General features: G+C 48.9%; 1 protein-coding gene across 12 annotated transcripts in view; it reads left to right on the top strand.

The window, feature by feature from the left end:
* Positions 1-19,668, top strand: part of LOC115130096 (TRAF2 and NCK-interacting protein kinase-like) — a 93,556-nt gene that overhangs the window by 53,189 nt on the left and 20,699 nt on the right. For 11 of the 12 annotated variants that reach the window (XM_065019315.1, XM_065019318.1, XM_065019317.1 and 8 more), the window contains 4 exons: positions 879-1,013; positions 1,171-1,271; positions 1,424-1,573; positions 2,036-2,195. In XM_065019315.1, coding sequence (XP_064875387.1) covers positions 879-1,013; positions 1,171-1,271; positions 1,424-1,573; positions 2,036-2,195 — 546 coding nt within the window. The remainder of the gene's footprint in view (positions 1-878; positions 1,014-1,170; positions 1,272-1,423; positions 1,574-2,035; positions 2,196-19,668) is intronic. The other variant, XM_065019314.1, reaches the window with a different exon arrangement.

The raw sequence follows: 19,668 nt of genomic DNA, 5'->3' as shown, positions 1-19,668 counted from the left end.
CCTCTCTCTTCTACTCCCTCTTCTCCTTTCCCCTCTCTCTTCTACTCCCTCCCCTCTCTTCTACTCCCTCATCTCCTTTCCCCTCTCTCTTCTACCCCCCCTCTCTCCTCCCTTTTCTCATTTCCCTCTCTTCTACTCCCTCCCCTCTCTCTCTCCCTCTCTCCTTTCCCCTCTCTTCTACTCCCTCCTCCCCTCTCTTCTACTCCCTCCTCCCTCTCTCTACTCCCTCTTCTCCTTTCCTCTCTCTTCTACTCCCTCTTCTCCTTCCCCTCTCTCTTCTACTCCCTCTTCTCCTTTCCCCTCTCTCTTCTACTCCTCTTCTCCTTTCCCCTCTCTCTTCTACTCCCTCTTCTCCCTTTCCCCTCTCTCTTCTACTCCCTCCCCCTCCCTCTCTTCTACTCCCTCCCCTCTCTCTCTACTCCCTCTTCTTCCTTTCCCCTCTCTTCTACTCCCTCTTCTCCTTTCCCCCTCTCTTCTACTCCTCTTCTCCTTTCCCCTCTCTCTTCTACTCCCTCCTCTCTCTCTACTCCCTCTTCTCCTTTCCCTCTCTCTTCTACTCCCTCTTCTCCTTTCCCTCTCTCTTCTACTCCCTCCTCCTTTCCCTCCTCTTCTACTCCCTCCCCTCTCTTCTACTCCCTCCCTCCTTTCCCCTCTCTCTTCTACTCCCTCCTCTCTTCTATTCCCCTTCTCCTCCCCTCTTCTACTCCCCTCTCTCTCTCTTCCCCTCTCTTCTACTCCCTCCCCTCTCTCTCTCCTCCCTCTTCTCCTTTCCCCTCTCTCTTCTACTCCCTCCCCTCTCTTCTACTCCCTCCCCTCTCTCTCTCCTCCCTTTTCTCCTTTCCCCTCTCTCTTCTACTCCCTCCCCCCTCTCTCTTCAGGGAAGAAGAATAAGTTGCGTGTGTACTACCTGTCCTGGCTGAGGAACAGGATATTACACAACGACCCCGAGGTGGAGAAGAAGCAGGGCTGGGTCACTGTAGGAGAGCTGGAGGGCTGTGTGCACTACAAAGTTGGTACGTGTGTGTGTGTGCGTCCCGGAGGTGGTGGTGGCTGGGTGAAGTTTAAACCTGTGTGTTGCATTAGCCCATTGAGCTAAAGCCTAGGCATTATCACGGGTTACTAACAAGTCTCAGTGAGTGATTGACTCTCCTGTGTGTGTACTGTTTCCAGTGAAGTATGAGAGGATCAAGTTTCTGGTCATCGCTTTGAAGAACTCAGTGGAGATCTTTGCCTGGGCACCCAAACCCTACCACAAGTTCATGGCTTTCAAGGTAACACACACACACCAGTATGATCTCATTTCCTCCACGATCAACTGGGTGATGCCCAGCAGCCATTTTCAAGCAAAACGCTCTCCACACATCAGTGATCACAGTATCTCTTTCTCTATTCCCTGCTGTCTCTCGTTCTGTCTGTCTGTCAGTCGTTCACTGACCTGCAGCACCACCCCCAGCTGGTTGACCTGACGGTGGAGGAGGGTCAGAGGTTAAAGGTTATCTATGGCTCCAGCGTCGGGTTCCATGTCATTGATGTCGACTCTGGCAACCCTTATGACATCTACATTCCCTCCCACGTAAGAGTGTGTGTGTGAGTGTGTGTGCGCTCAGAGAAGGAAACCTGAACAAGGTAACATCTGATTTCTCCACTCTGGTGGTGAGCCATTGGTTCCCCTTTGAACTATGACGTCTTAAATGGTAACCGTACCTACTGTGTGATAGTTCTGGTTTCAGGGCTCAAATACCATGACGTTTACCATTTGTTGTTCAAACTATGACGATGCTATTTTGTTTACTTTCTGTGTTACCATGGTGATTGTGTGAATGTTGGAGTGGGAGATTCCATTGTTGCAGCAGTTTCTCCTCACACAGGGGGGTGGGAAGCTGGCCACAAGACAGGGAGGGAGGGAAAGAAGAGAGAGACATTTAGAGAAATACGGGAAAGAAAGAGGTAGAGGAGTTGTGGGGGTCGTGCTCTGTGCCCGCCAGGCTGATGCCACCCCACCCCTCCACTGTGTGGTATCTATCGCCCCCGGCAGATTCAGAGTCAGGTGACGCCCCATGCCATCGTGGTGCTGCCGCGGACCGACGGGATGGAGATGCTGCTGTGTTACGAGGACGAGGGCGTCTATGTCAACACCTACGGACGCATCACTAAAGACGTGGTGCTGCAGTGGGGAGAGATGCCTACATCTGTTGGTAGGTCACACACACTATATACACAACTCTCACTGCCCCCCTCACACACACACTATATACACAACTCTCACTGCCCCCCTCACACACACTATATACACAACTCACTGTCCCCCTCACACACACTATATACACAACTCACTGTCCCCTCACACACACTATATACACAACTCACTGTCCCCTCACACACACTATACACACACAACTCACAACACACTATATACACAACCACTCTCACACACTATATACACAACTCACTGTCCCCTCACACACACTATATACACAACTCACTGTCCCCTCACACACACTATATACACACACAACTCACTGTCCCCCCCACACTATATACACACAACTCATCACATACACTATATACACAACTCACTGTCCCCCTGCACTGGCACTACTACACACACTATATACACACTATCACACACACACACAACTCACTGTCCCCTCACACACACTATATACACAACTCACTGTCCCCTCACACACACTATATACACAACTCACTGTCCCCCTCACACACACTATATACACAACTCACTGTCCCCCTCACACACACTATATACACAACTCACTGTCCCCCTCACACACACTATATACACACACAACTCACTGTCCCCCTCACACACACTATATACACACACAACTCACTGTCCCCCTCACACACACTATATACACAACTCACTGTCCCCCTCACACACACACACAACTCACTATCACACACACTATATACACAACAACTCACTGCCCCTCACACACACTATATACACAACTCACTGCCCCTCACACACACTATATACACAACAACTCACTGCCCCCTCACACACACTATATACACAACTCACTGCCCCCCACACACACTATATACACAACTCTCACTGCCCCCCTCACACACACTATATACACAACAACTCACTGCCCCCTCACACACACTATATACACAACTCTCACTGCACCCCTCACACACACTATATACACAACTCACTGCCCCCTCACACACACTATATACACAACTCTCACTGCCCCCCTCACACACACTATATACACAACTCTCACTGCCCCCTCACACACACTATATACACAACTCTCACTGCCCCCTCACACACACTATATACACAACTCTCACTGCCCCCCTCACACACACTATATACACAACTCTCACTGCCCCCTCACACACACTATATACACAAACTCTATATACACAACTCTGCCCCCCCACACACACACTATATACACAACTCTCACTGCCCCCTCACACACACTATATACACAACTCTCACTGCCCCCTCACACACACTATATACACAACTCTCACTGCCCCCTCACACACACTATATACACAACTCTCACTGCCACACACACACTATATACACAACTCTCACTGCCCCCTCACACACACTATATACACCTCACTGCCCCTCACACACACTATATACACAACTCTCACTGCCCCCTCACACACACTATATACACAACTCACTGCCCCTCACACACACTATATACACAACTCACTGCCCCCTCACACACACTATATACACAACTCTCACTGCCCCCTCACACACACTATATACACAACTCTCACTGCCCCCTCACACACACTATATACACAACTCTCACTGCCCCCTCACACACACTATATACACAACTCACTGCCACCCTCACACACACTATATACACAACTCTCACTGCCCCCTCACACACACTATATACACAACTCTCACTGCCCCCTCACACACACTATATACACAACTGCCCCCTCACACACACTATATACACAACTCTCACTGCCACCCTCACACACACTATATACATAACTCTCACTGCCCCCTCACACTATATACACAACTCACTGCCCCCTCACACACACTATATACACAACTCACTGCCCCCTCACACACACACAACTCTCACACACACACTATATACACAACTCTCACTGCCCCCTCACACACACTATATACACAACTCTCACTGTCCCCTCACACACACTATATACACAACTCTCACTGCCCCCTCACACACACTATATACACAACTCTCACTGCCCCACACACACTATATCTCACCACACACACTATATACACTCAACTCACACACACTATATGCCCCCTCACACACACTATATACACAACTCTCACTGCCCCTCACACACACTATATACACAACTCTCACTGCCCCCTCACACACACTATATACACAACTCTCACTGCCCCCTCACACACACTATATACACAACTCACTGCCCCCTCACACACACTATATACACAACTCTCACTGCCCCCTCACACACACTATATACACAACTCACTGCCCCCTCACACACACTATATACACAACTCTCACTGCCACCCTCACACACACTATATACACAACTCTCACTGCCCCCTCACACACACTATATACACAACTCTCACTGCCCCTCACACACACTATATACACAACTCTCACTGCCCCCTCACACACACTATATACACAACTCTCACTGCCCCCTCACACTATATACACAACTCTCACTGCCCCCTCACACACACTATATACACAACTCTCACTGCCCCCTCACACACACTATATACACAACTCTCACTGCCCCCTCACACACACTATATACACAACTCTCACTGCCCCCTCACACACACTATATACACAACTCTCACTGCCCCCTCACACACACACACTATATACACACTATATACACAACTCTCACTGCCCCCTCACACACACTATATACACAACTCTCACTGCCCCCTCACACACACTATATACACAACTCTCACTGCCCCTCACACACACTATATACACAACTCTCACTGCCCCCTCACACACACTATATACACAACTCTCACTGCCCCCTCACACACACTATATACACAACTCTCACTGCCCCCTCACACACACTATATACACAACTCTCACTGCCCCCTCACACACACTATATACACAACTCTCACTGCCCCCTCACACACACTATATACACAACTCTCACTGCCCCCTCACACACACTATATACACAACTCTCACTGCCCCTCACACACTCACTGCCCCCTCACACACACTATATACACAACTCACTGCCCCCTCACACACACTATATACACAACTCTCACTGCCCCCTCACACACACTATATACACAACTCACTGCCCCCTCACACACACTATATACACAACTCTCACTGTCCCCTCACACACTATATACACAACTCTCACTGCCCCCTCACACACACTATATACACAACTCTCCCCCTCACACACACACTATATACACAACTCTCACTGTCCCCCTCACACACACTATATACACAACTCTCACTGTCCCCCTCACACACACTATATACACAACTCTCACTGCCCCCTCACACACACTATATACACAACTCTCACTGCCACCCTCACACACACTATATACACAACTCTCACTGCCCCCTCACACACACTATATACACAACTCTCACTGCCACCCTCACACACACTATATACACAACTCTCACTGCCCCCTCACACACACTATATACACAACTCTCACTGCCCCCTCACACACACTATATACACAACTCTCACTGCCCCCTCACACACACTATATACACAACTCTCACTGTCCCCTCACACACACTATATACACAACTCTCACTGCCCCCTCACACACACTATATACACAACTCACTGCCCCCCTCACACACACTATATACACAACTCTCACTGCCCCCTCACACACACTATATACACAACTCTCACTGCCCCCTCACACACACTATATACACAACTCTCACTGCCCCCTCACACACACTATATACACAACTCTCACTGCCCCTCACACACACTATATACACAACTCTCACTGCCCCCTCACACACACACTATATACACAACTCTCACTGCCCCTATACACACACTATATACACAACTCACTGCCCCCTCACACACACTATATACACAACTCTCACTGCCACCCTCACACACACTATATACACAACTCTCACTGCCACCCTCACACACTATATACTGCTCACCCCCTCACACACACTATATACACAACTCTCACTGCCCCTCACACACACTATATACACAACTCTCACTGCCCCCTCACACACACTCTCACTGCCCCCTCACACACACTATATACACAACTCACTGCCACCCTCACACACACTATATACACAACTCTCACTGCCCCCTCACACACTATATACACAACTCTCACTGCCCCCTCACACACACTATATACACAAACTGTCCTCACACACACCTCTCACTGCCACCCTCACACACACTATATACACAACTCTCACTGCCACCCCTCACACACACTATATACACAACTCTCACTGTCCCCTCACCCCTCTCACTGCCACCCTCACACACACTATATACACAACTCTCACTGCCCCTCACACACACCTCTCACTGCCCCCCTCACACACACTATATACACAACTCTCACTGCCCCCTCACACACACTATATACACAACTCTCACTGCCCCCTCACACACACCTCTCACTGCCCCCTCACACACACTATATACACAACTCTCACTGCCACCCTCACACACACACACCTCTCACTGCCACCCTCACACACACTATATACACAACTCACTGCCCCCTCACACACTATATACACAACTCACTGCCCCTCCACACACACAACTCTCACTGCCCCCTCACACACACTATATACACAACTCTCACTGTCCCCTCACACACACCTCTCACTGCCACCCTCACACACACTATATACACAACTCATCACTGCCCCCTCACACACTATATACACACTCACTGCCACCCTCACACACACTATATACACAACTCACTGCCCCCTCACACACCTATATACACAACTCACTGCCCCCACACACACTATATACACAACTCACTGCCCCCTCACACACACTATATACACAACTCTCACTGCCCTCACACACACTATACACACAACTCACTGCCCCCCCTCACACACACTATATACACAACTCTCACTGCCCCCTCACACACACTATATACACAACTCTCACTGCCACCCTCACACACACTATATACACAACTCACTGCCCCCCTCACACACACTATATACACAACTCTCACTGCCCCCCTCACACACACTATATACACAACTCTCACTGCCCCCTCACACACACACACTATATACACAACTCACTGCCCCTCACACACACTATATACACAACTCTCACTGCCCCCTCACACACACTATATACACAACTCTCACTGCCACCCTCACACACACTATACACAACTCACTGCCCCCTCACACACACTATATACACAACTCACTGCCCCCTCACACACACTATATACACAACTCTCACTGCCCCCTCACACACACTATATACACAACTCTCATACACAACTATATCACTCTCACTGCCCCCTCACACACACTATATACACAACTCACTGCCCCCTCACACACACTATATACACAACTCTCACTGCCCCCTCACACACACTATATACACAACTCTCACTGCCCCCTCACACACACTATATCCACAACTCACTGCCCCCTCACACACACTATATACACAACTCACTGCCCCCTCACACACACTATATACACAACTCACTGCCCCCTCACACACACTATATACACAACTCACTGCCCCCTCACACACACTATATACACAACTCACTGCCCCCCCCACACACACAACTCACTATACACACACTATATACACAACTCACTGCCCCCTCACACACACTATATACACAACTCACTGCCCCCTCACACACACTATATACACAACTCTCACTGCCACCCTCACACACACTATATACACAACTCTCACTGCCCCCCTCACACACACTATATACACAACTCTCACTGCCCTCCACACACTATATACACAACTCTCACTGCCCCCCTCACACACACTATATACACAACTCACTGCCCCCTCACACACACTATATACACAACTCTCACTGCCCCCTCACACACACTATATACACAACTCACTGCCCCCTCACACACACTATATACACAACTCTCACTGCCCCCTCACACACACTATATACACAACTCTCACTGCCCCCCTCCCTCTCACTGCCCTCACACACACTATATACACAACTCACTGCCCTCACACACACTATATACACAACTCACTGCCCCCTCACACACACTATATACACAACTCTCACTGCCCCACACACACTATATACACAACTCTCACTGCCCCCTCACACACACACTATATACACAACTCACTGCCCCTCACACACACTATATACACAACTCTCACTGCCCCTCACACACACTATATACACAACTCACTGCCCCCTCACACACACACTATATACACAACTCACTGCCCCCTCACACACACTATATACACAACTCTCACTGCCACCCACACACACACACTATATACACAACTCACTGCCCCCTCACACACACTATATACACAACTCACTGCCCCTCACACACACTATATACACAACTCTCACTGCCACCCTCACACACACTATATACACAACTCTCACTGCCCCCTCACACACACTATATACACAACTCACTACACACACACTATATACACAACTCTCACTGCCCCCTCACACACACTATATACACAACTCACTGCCACCCTCACACACACTATATACACAACTCACTGCCCCCACACACACACACATATACACAACTCTCACTGCCCCCTCACACACACTATATACACAACTCTCACTGCCACCCTCACACACACTATATACACAACTCACTGCCCCCTCACACACACTATATACACAACTCTCACTGCCCCCCTCACACACACTATATACACAACTCACTGCCACCCTCACTATCCCCTCACACACTATATACACAACTCACTGCCCCCTCACACACACTATATACACAACTCTCACTGCCCCTCACACACTATATACACAACTCTCACTGCCACCCTTACACACACTATATACACAACTCTCACTGCCCCCTCACACACACTATATACACAACTCTCACTGCCCCCCACACACACACTATATACACAACTCTCACTGCCCCCTCACACACTATATACACAACTCTCACTGTCCCCCTCACACACACTATATACACAACTCTCACTGCCACCCTCACACACACTATATACACAACTCACTGCACCCCTCACACACACTATATACACAACTCTCACTGTCCCCTCACACACACTATATACACAACTCTCACTGCCCCCTCACACACACACTATATACACAACTCTCACTGCCCCCTCACACACACTATATACACAACTCACTGCCCCCTCACACACACCTCTCACTGCCCCCTCACACACACTATATACACTGCTCACTGCCCCTCACACACACTATATACACAACTCTCACTGCCCCCCTCACACACACTATATACACAACTCTCACTGCCCCCTCACACACACTATATACACAACTCTCACTGCCCCCTCACACACACTATATACACAACTCACTGTCCCCACACACACACTATATACACAACTCACTGCCCTCACACACACTATATACACAACTCACTGCCCCTCACACACACTATATACACAACTCTCACTGCCCCCTCACACACACTATATACACAACTCTCACTGCCCCTCACACACACACACACTATATACACAACTCACTGCCCCCTCACACACACTATATACATAACTAACTCACTGCCACCCTCACACACACTATATACACAACTCACTGCCCCCACACACACCTATATACACAACTCTCACTGCCCCTCACACACACTATATACACAACTCTCACTGCCCCCTCACACACACTATATACATAACTCACTGCCCCCTCACACACTATACACAACTCTCACTGCCCCCTCACACACACTATATACACAACTCACTGCCCCCTCACACACACTATATACACAACTCTCACTGCCCCCCTCACACACACTATATACACAACTCACTGCCCCCTCACACACACTATATACACAACTCTCACTGCCCCCTCACACACACTATATACACAACTCTCACTGTCCCCCACACACACACTATATACACAACTCACTGCCCCCTCACACACACTATATACACAACTCTCACTGCCCCCCCCACACACTATATACACAACTCACTGCCCCCTCACACACACTATATACACAACTCTCACTGTCCCCCTCACACACACTATATACACAACTCACTGTCCCTCACACACACTATATACACAACTCTCACTGCCCCCTCACACACACTATATACACAACTCACTGCCCCCTCACACACACTATATACACAACTCACTGCCACCTCACACACCTCACACACACTATATCACAACTCTCACTGCCCCCTCACACACACTATATACACAACTCACTGCCCCTCACACACACTATATACACAACTCTCACTGCCCCCCTCACACACACTATATACACAACTCACTGCCCCCTCACACACACTCTCACTGCCACCCTCACACACACTATATACACAACTCTCACTGCCCCCTCACACACACTATATACACAACTCTCACTGCCCCCTCACACACTATATACACAACTCTCACTGCCCCCTCACACACACTATATACACAACTCTCACTGTCCCCCTCACACACACCTCTCACTGCCCCTACACACACACACACACTATATACACAACTCTCACTGCCCCCCCCACACACACACACTATATGCCCCCTCACACAACTCACTGCCCCCTCACACACACACTATATACACTCACTATCACACAACTCACTGCCCCCACACACACACTATATACACAACTCTCACTGCCCCCTCACACACACTATATACACAACTCACTGTCCCCCTCACACACACTATATACACAACTCTCACTGCCCCCCCCACCACACACCCTCTCACTGCCCCCTCACACACACTATATACACAACTCACTGCCACCCTCACACACACTATATACACAACTCTCACTGCCCCCTCACACACACTATATACACAACTCTCACTGTCCCCTCACACACACTATATACACAACTCTCACTGCCCCCTCACACACACTATATACACAACTCTCACTGCCCCTCACACACACTATATACACAACTCTCACTGCCCCCTCACACACACACTATATACACAACTCTCACTGCCCCCCTCACACACACTATATACACAACTCACTGTCCCCTCACACACACTATATACACAACTCTCACTGCCCCTCTCACACACACTATATACACAACTCTCACTGCCCCTCACACACACTATATACACAACTCACTGCCCCCTCACACACACTATATACACAACTCTCACTGCCACCCTCACACACACTATATACACAACTCTCACTGCCCCCTCACACACACTATATACACAACTCTCACTGCCCCTCACACACACTATATACACAACTCTCACTGCCCCCTCACACACACTATATACACAACTCACTGCCACCCTCACACACACTATCTCACTGCCCCCCTCACACACACTATATACACAACTCACTGCCCCCTCACACACACTATATACACAACTCTCACTGCCACCCCTCACACACACTATATACACAACTCTCACTGCCCCCTCACACACACTATATACACAACTCTCACTGCCCCCTCACACACACACTATATACACAACTCTCACTGTCCCCCACACACACACTATATACAACTCTCACTGCCCCCCTCACACACACTATATACACAACTCTCACTGCCCCCTCACACACACTATATACACAACTCACTGTCCCCCACACACACTATATACACAACTCACTGCCCCCTCACACACACTATATACACAACTCACTGCCCCCTCACACACACTATATACACAACTCTCACTGCCCCCTCACACACACTATATACACAACTCTCACTGCCCCCTCACACACACTATATACACAACTCTCACTGCCCCCTCACACACACTATATACACAACTCACTGCCCCCTCACACACACACTATATACACAACTCTCACTGCCCCCCACACACACTATATACACAACTCTCACTGCCCCCTCACACACACTATATACACAACTCTCACTGCCACCCTCACACACACTATATACACAACTCTCACTGCCCCCTCACACACACTATATACACAACTCTCACTGCCCCCACACACACTATATACACAACTCACTGCCCCCTCACACACACTATATACACAACTCACTGCCCCCTCACACACACTATATACACAACTCTCACTGCCCCCTCACACACACTATATGCACAACTCTCACTGCACCCCTCACACACACTATATACACAACTCTCACTGCCCCCTCACACACACTATATACACAACTCTCACTGCCACCCTCACACACACTATATACACAACTCTCACTGCCCCCCTCACACACACTATATACACAACTCTCACTGCCCCCCTCACACACACTATATACACAACTCTCACTGCCCCCTCACACACACACACAACTATATACACACTATATACACAACTCACTGCCACCCTCACACACACTATACACAACTCTCACTGCCCCCTCACACACACTATATACACAACTCTCACTGCCCCCTCACACACACTATATACACAACTCTCACTGCCCCCCTCACACACACTAACTCACTGCCCCCTCACACACACACAACTATATACACAACTCTCTCACTGCCCCCTCACACACACTATATACACAACTCTCACTGCCACCCTCACACACACTATATACACAACTCTCACTGCCCCCTCACACACACTATATACACAACTCTCACTGCCCCCACACACACACTATATACACAACTCTCACTGTCCCCCTCACACACACTATATACACAACTCACTGCCACCCTCACACACACTATATACACAACTCTCACTGCCCCCTCACACACACTATATACACAACTCACTGCCCCCTCACACACACTATATACACAACTCTCACTGCCCCCTCACACACACTATATACACTATAACTCTCACTGTCCCCCCTCACACACACACTATATACACAACTCACTGCCCCCTCACACACACTATATACACAACTCACTGCCACCCTCACACACTATATACACAACTCACTGCCCCCACACACACACTATATACACTATAACAACTCACTGCCCCCTCACACACACTATATACACAACTCTCACTGCCACCCTCACACACACTATATACACAACTCTCACTGCCACCCTCACACACACTATATACACAACTCACTGCCACCCTCACACACACACTATATACACAACTCTCACTGCCCCTCACACACACACAACTCACTGCCCCCTCACACACACTATATACACAACTCTCACTGCCCCCTCACACACACTATATACACAACTCTCACTGCCCCCTCACACACACTATATACACAACTCACTGCCCCCCACACACACTATATACACAACTCACTGCCCCCTCACACACCTACCTCACTGCCCCCTGCCACACACACTATATACACAACTCACTGCCCCCTCACACACACTATATACACAACTCACTGCCCCCTCACACACACTATATACACAACTCTCACTGCCCCCTCACACACACTATATACACAACTCTCACTGCCCCCTCACACACACTATATACTAACTCCTCACTGCCACACTATACACACACCTCTCACTGCCCCCTCACACACACTATATACACAACTCTCACTGCCACCCTCACACACACTATATACACAACTCTCACTGCCCCCTCACACACACACTATATACACAACTCTCACTGTCCCCTCACACACACTATATACACAACTCTCACTGCCCCCTCACACACACTATATACACAACTCTCACTGCCCCCTCACACACACTATATACACAACTCTCACTGCCCCCTCACACACACTATATACACAACTCTCACTGCCACCCTCACACACACTCTCACTGCCCCCTCACACACACTATATACACAACTCACTGCCCCCTCACACACACTATATACACAACTCACTGCCCCCTCACACACACTATATACACAACTCTCACTGCCCCCTCACACACACTATATACACAACTCTCACTGTCCCCTCACACACACTATATACACAACCTCACACACACACATATATACACAACTCACTGCCCCCTCACACACACTATATACACAACTCTCACTGCCCCACACACTATATACACACACACTATATACACAACCTCACTGCCCCCTCACACACACTATATACACAACTCTCACTGCCCCCTCACACACACTATATACACAACTCACTGCCCCCTCACACACACTATATACACAACTCACTGCCCCCACACACTATATACACAACTCTCACTGCCCCTCACACACACTATATACACAACTCTCACTGCCCCCTCACACACACTATATACACAACCTCACTGCCACCCTCACACACACTATATACACAACTCACTGCCCCCTCACACACACTATATACACAACTCACTGCCCCCTCACACACACTATATACACAACTCTCACTGCCACCCTCACACACACTATATACACAACTCACTGCCCCCTCACACACACTATATACACAACTCTCACTGTCCCTCACACACACTATATACACAACTCACTGCCACCCTCACACACACAACTCTCACTGCCCCCTCACACACACTATATACACAACTCACTGCCACCCTCACACACTATATACACAACTCTCACTGCCCCCTCACACACACTATATACACAACTCTCACTGCCCCCTCACACACACTATATACACAACTCTCACTGCCCCCACACACACTCTCACTGCCCCCTCACACACACTATATACACAACTCTCACTGCCACCCTCACACACACTATATACACAACTCTCACTGCTCACACACACTATATACACAACTCTCACTGTCCCCCACACACACTATATACACAACTCTCACTGCCACCCTCACACACACACTATATACACAACTCTCACTGCCACCCTCACACACACTATATACACAACTCTCACTGCCCCCTCACACACACTATATACACAACTCTCACTGTCCCCTCACACACACCTCTCACTGCCACCCTCACACACACTATATACACAACTCTCACTGTCCCCTCACACACACCTCTCACTGCCCCCTCACACACACACTATATACACAACTCTCACTGCCCCCTCACACACACTATATACACAACTCTCACTGCCCCCTCACACACACCTCTCACTGCCACCCTCACACACACTATATACACAACTCTCACTGCCCCACACACTATATACACAACTCTCACTGCCCCCTCACACACACTATATACACAACTCTCACTGCCCCCTCACACACACACTATATACACAACTCACTGCCCCCCTCACACACACTATATACACAACTCACTGCCCCCTCACACACACTATATACACAACTCACTGCCCCCCTCACACACACTATATACACAACTATATCACACAACAACTCACTGCCCCCCTCACACACACTATATACACAACTCACTGCCCCCACACACACACTATATACACAACTCTCACTGCCCCCCCACACACACACTATATACACAACTCACTGTCCCCCCTCACACACACTATATACACAACTCTCACTGCCCCCTCACACACACTATATACACAACTCACTGCCCCCTCACACACACACTATACAATAACTCAAACACCCTCACACACACTATATACACAACTCACTGCCCCCTCACACACACTATATACACAACTCACTGCCCCTCACACACACTATATACACAACTCTCACTGCCCCCCTCACACACACTATATACACAACTCACTGCCCCCTCACACACACTATATACACAACTCTCACTGCCCCCTCACACACACTATATACACAACTCACTGCCCCCTCACACACACTATATACACAACTCTCACTGCCACCCTCACACACACTATATACACAACTCTCACTGCCCCCTCACACACACTATATACACAACTCTCACTGCCCCCTCACACACTATATACACAACTCTCACTGCCCCTCCACACACTACACACAACTCTCACTGCCACCCTCACACACACTATATACACAACTCACTGCCCCCCACACACACTATATACACAACTCTCACTGTCCCCTCACACACACTATATACACAACTCTCACTGCCCCCTCACACACACAACTATATGCCCCCTCACAACTATGCCACCCTCACACACACACTATATTAATCCACACACTCACTGCCACTCACACACACTATATACACACCTCACTGCCCCCTCACACACACTATATACACAACTCACTGCCCCCACACCTATACACACAAACTATATACACAACCTCTCACTGCCCCCTCACACACACTATATACACAACTCACTGCCCCCTCACACACACTATATACACAACTCTCACTGCCCCCCACACACACACTATATACACAACTCACTGCCCCCTCACACACTATATACACAACTCTCACTGCCCCCTCACACACACTATATACACAACTCACTGCCCCCTCACACACACTATATACACAACTCTCACTGCCCCCCTCACACACACTATATACACAACTCACTGCCCCCTCACACACACTATATACACAACTCTCACTGCCCCCTCACACACACTATATACACAACTCTCACTGCCCCCCCACACACACTATATACACAACTCTCACTGCCCCCTCACACACACTATATACACAACTCTCACTGCCCCCTCACACACACTATATACACAACACTCACTGCCCCCCACACACACTATATACACAACTCACTGCCCCCCACACACACTATATACACAACTCACTGCCCCCTCACACACACTATATACACAACTCACTGCCCCCCCACACACACTATATACACAACTCTCACTGCCCCCTCACACACACTATATACACAACTCTCACTGCCACCCCACACACACACTATATACACAACTCTCACTGCCCCCTCACACACACTATATACACAACTCTCACTGCCCCCTCACACACACTATATACACAACTCTCACTGCCCCCCTCACACACACTATATACACAACCTCACTGCCACCTCACACACACCTCTCACTGCCCCCTCACACACACTATATACACAACTCTCACTGCCCCCTCACACACACTATATACACAACTCTCACTGCCCCCTCACACACACTATATACACAACTCTCACTGCCCCCTCACACACACACTATATACACAACTCACTGCCACCTCACACACTATATACACAACTCTCACTGTCCCCCACACACACTATATACACAACTCTCACTGCCACCCTCACACACACACTATATACACAACTCACTGCCACCTCACACACACTATATACACAACTCTCACTGCCCCCTCACACACACTATATACACAACTCTCACTGCCACCCTCACACACACTATATACACAACTCACTGCCCCCTCACACACACTATATACACAACTCACAACCCCCTCACACACATATATACACAACTCACTGCCCCCCACACACACTATATACACAACTCACTGCCCCCTCACACACACTATATACACAACTCTCACTGCCCCCTCACACACACTATATACACAACTCACTGCCACCTCACACACACACTATATACACAACTACAATAACTCACTGCCCCTCACACACACTATATACACAACTCACTGCCCCCTCACACACACTATATACACAACAACTCACTGCCCCCTCACACACACTATATACACAACTCTCACTCCCACCCTCACACACACTATATACACAACTCTCACTGCCCCCTACACACACACTATATACACACTGTCCCCTCTCACTGCCCCCTCACACACACTATATACACAACTCTCACTGCCCCCCTCACACACACTATATACACAACTCTCACTGCCCCCTCACACACACTATATACACAACTCTCACTGTCCCCCTCACACACACTATATACACAACTCTCACTGTCCCCCCCACACACACACACTATACACAAACTCACTGCCACCCTCACACACACCTCTCACTGCCCCCCTCACACACACTATATACACAACTCTCACTGCCACCCTCACACACACTATATACACAACTCTCACTGCCACCCTCACACACACTATATACACAACTCACTGCCCCCTCACACACACTATATACACAACTCTCACTGCCCCCCTCACACACACTATATACACAACTCTCACTGCCACCCTCACACACACTATATACACAACTCTCACTGTCCCCCTCACACACACTATATACACAACTCTCACTGTCCCCCTCACACACACTATATACACAACTCTCACTGCCCCCTCACACACACTATATACACAACTCTCACTGCCACCCTCACACACACCTCTCACTGCCCCCCTCACACACACTATATACACAACTCTCACTGCCACCCTCACACACACTATATACACAACTCTCACTGCCACCCTCACACACACTATATACACAACTCTCACTGCCACCCTCACACACACCTCACTATATACACAACTCTCACTGCCCCCTCACACACACTATATACACAACTCTCACTGCCCCCTCACACACACTATATACACAACTCTCACTGCCACCCCTCACACACACTATATACACAACTCTCACTGCAACCTCACACACACCTCACACCTCTCACTGCCCCCTCACACACACTATATACACAACTCTCACTGCCACCCTCACACACACTATATACACAACTCACTGCCCCCCTCACACACACTATATACACAACTCTCACTGCCCCCTCACACACACTATATACACAACTCTCACACACTATATACCCCCTCACACACACTATATACACAACTCACTCACTGTCACTATATCACACACCTCTCACTGCCCCCTCACACACTATATACACAACTCACTGCCCCCTCACACACACTATATACACAACTCACTGCCCCCCCTCACACACACTATATACACAACTCACTGCCCCCACACACACACTATATACACAACTCTCACTGCCACCCTCACACACACTATATACACAACTCACTGCCCCTCACACACACTATATACACAACTCTCACTGCCCCCTCACACACACACTATATACACAACTCACTGCCCCCCTCACACACACTATATACACAACTCACTGCCCCCTCACACACACTATATACACAACTCTCACTGCCCCCTCACACACACACTATATACACAACTCACTGCCCCCCTCACACACACTATATACACAACTCTCACTGCCCCCTCACACACACTATATACACAACTCTCACTGCCACCCACACACACACTCACTGCCATATACACACCTCTCACTGCCCCTCACACACTATATACACAACTCTCACTGCCCCCTCACACACACTATATACACAACTCTCACTGCCCCCTCACACACACTATATACACAACTCTCACTGCCACCCTCCACACACCTCTCACTGCCCCCCTCACACACACTATATACACAACTCTCACTGTCC

The sequence above is a fragment of the Oncorhynchus nerka genome, linkage group LG6 (assembly GCF_034236695.1).
Source record: "Oncorhynchus nerka isolate Pitt River linkage group LG6, Oner_Uvic_2.0, whole genome shotgun sequence".
In the NCBI taxonomy this organism is placed as follows: Eukaryota; Metazoa; Chordata; class Actinopteri; order Salmoniformes; family Salmonidae; genus Oncorhynchus; species Oncorhynchus nerka.
This window is presented reverse-complemented; position numbering and strand designations above follow the sequence as displayed.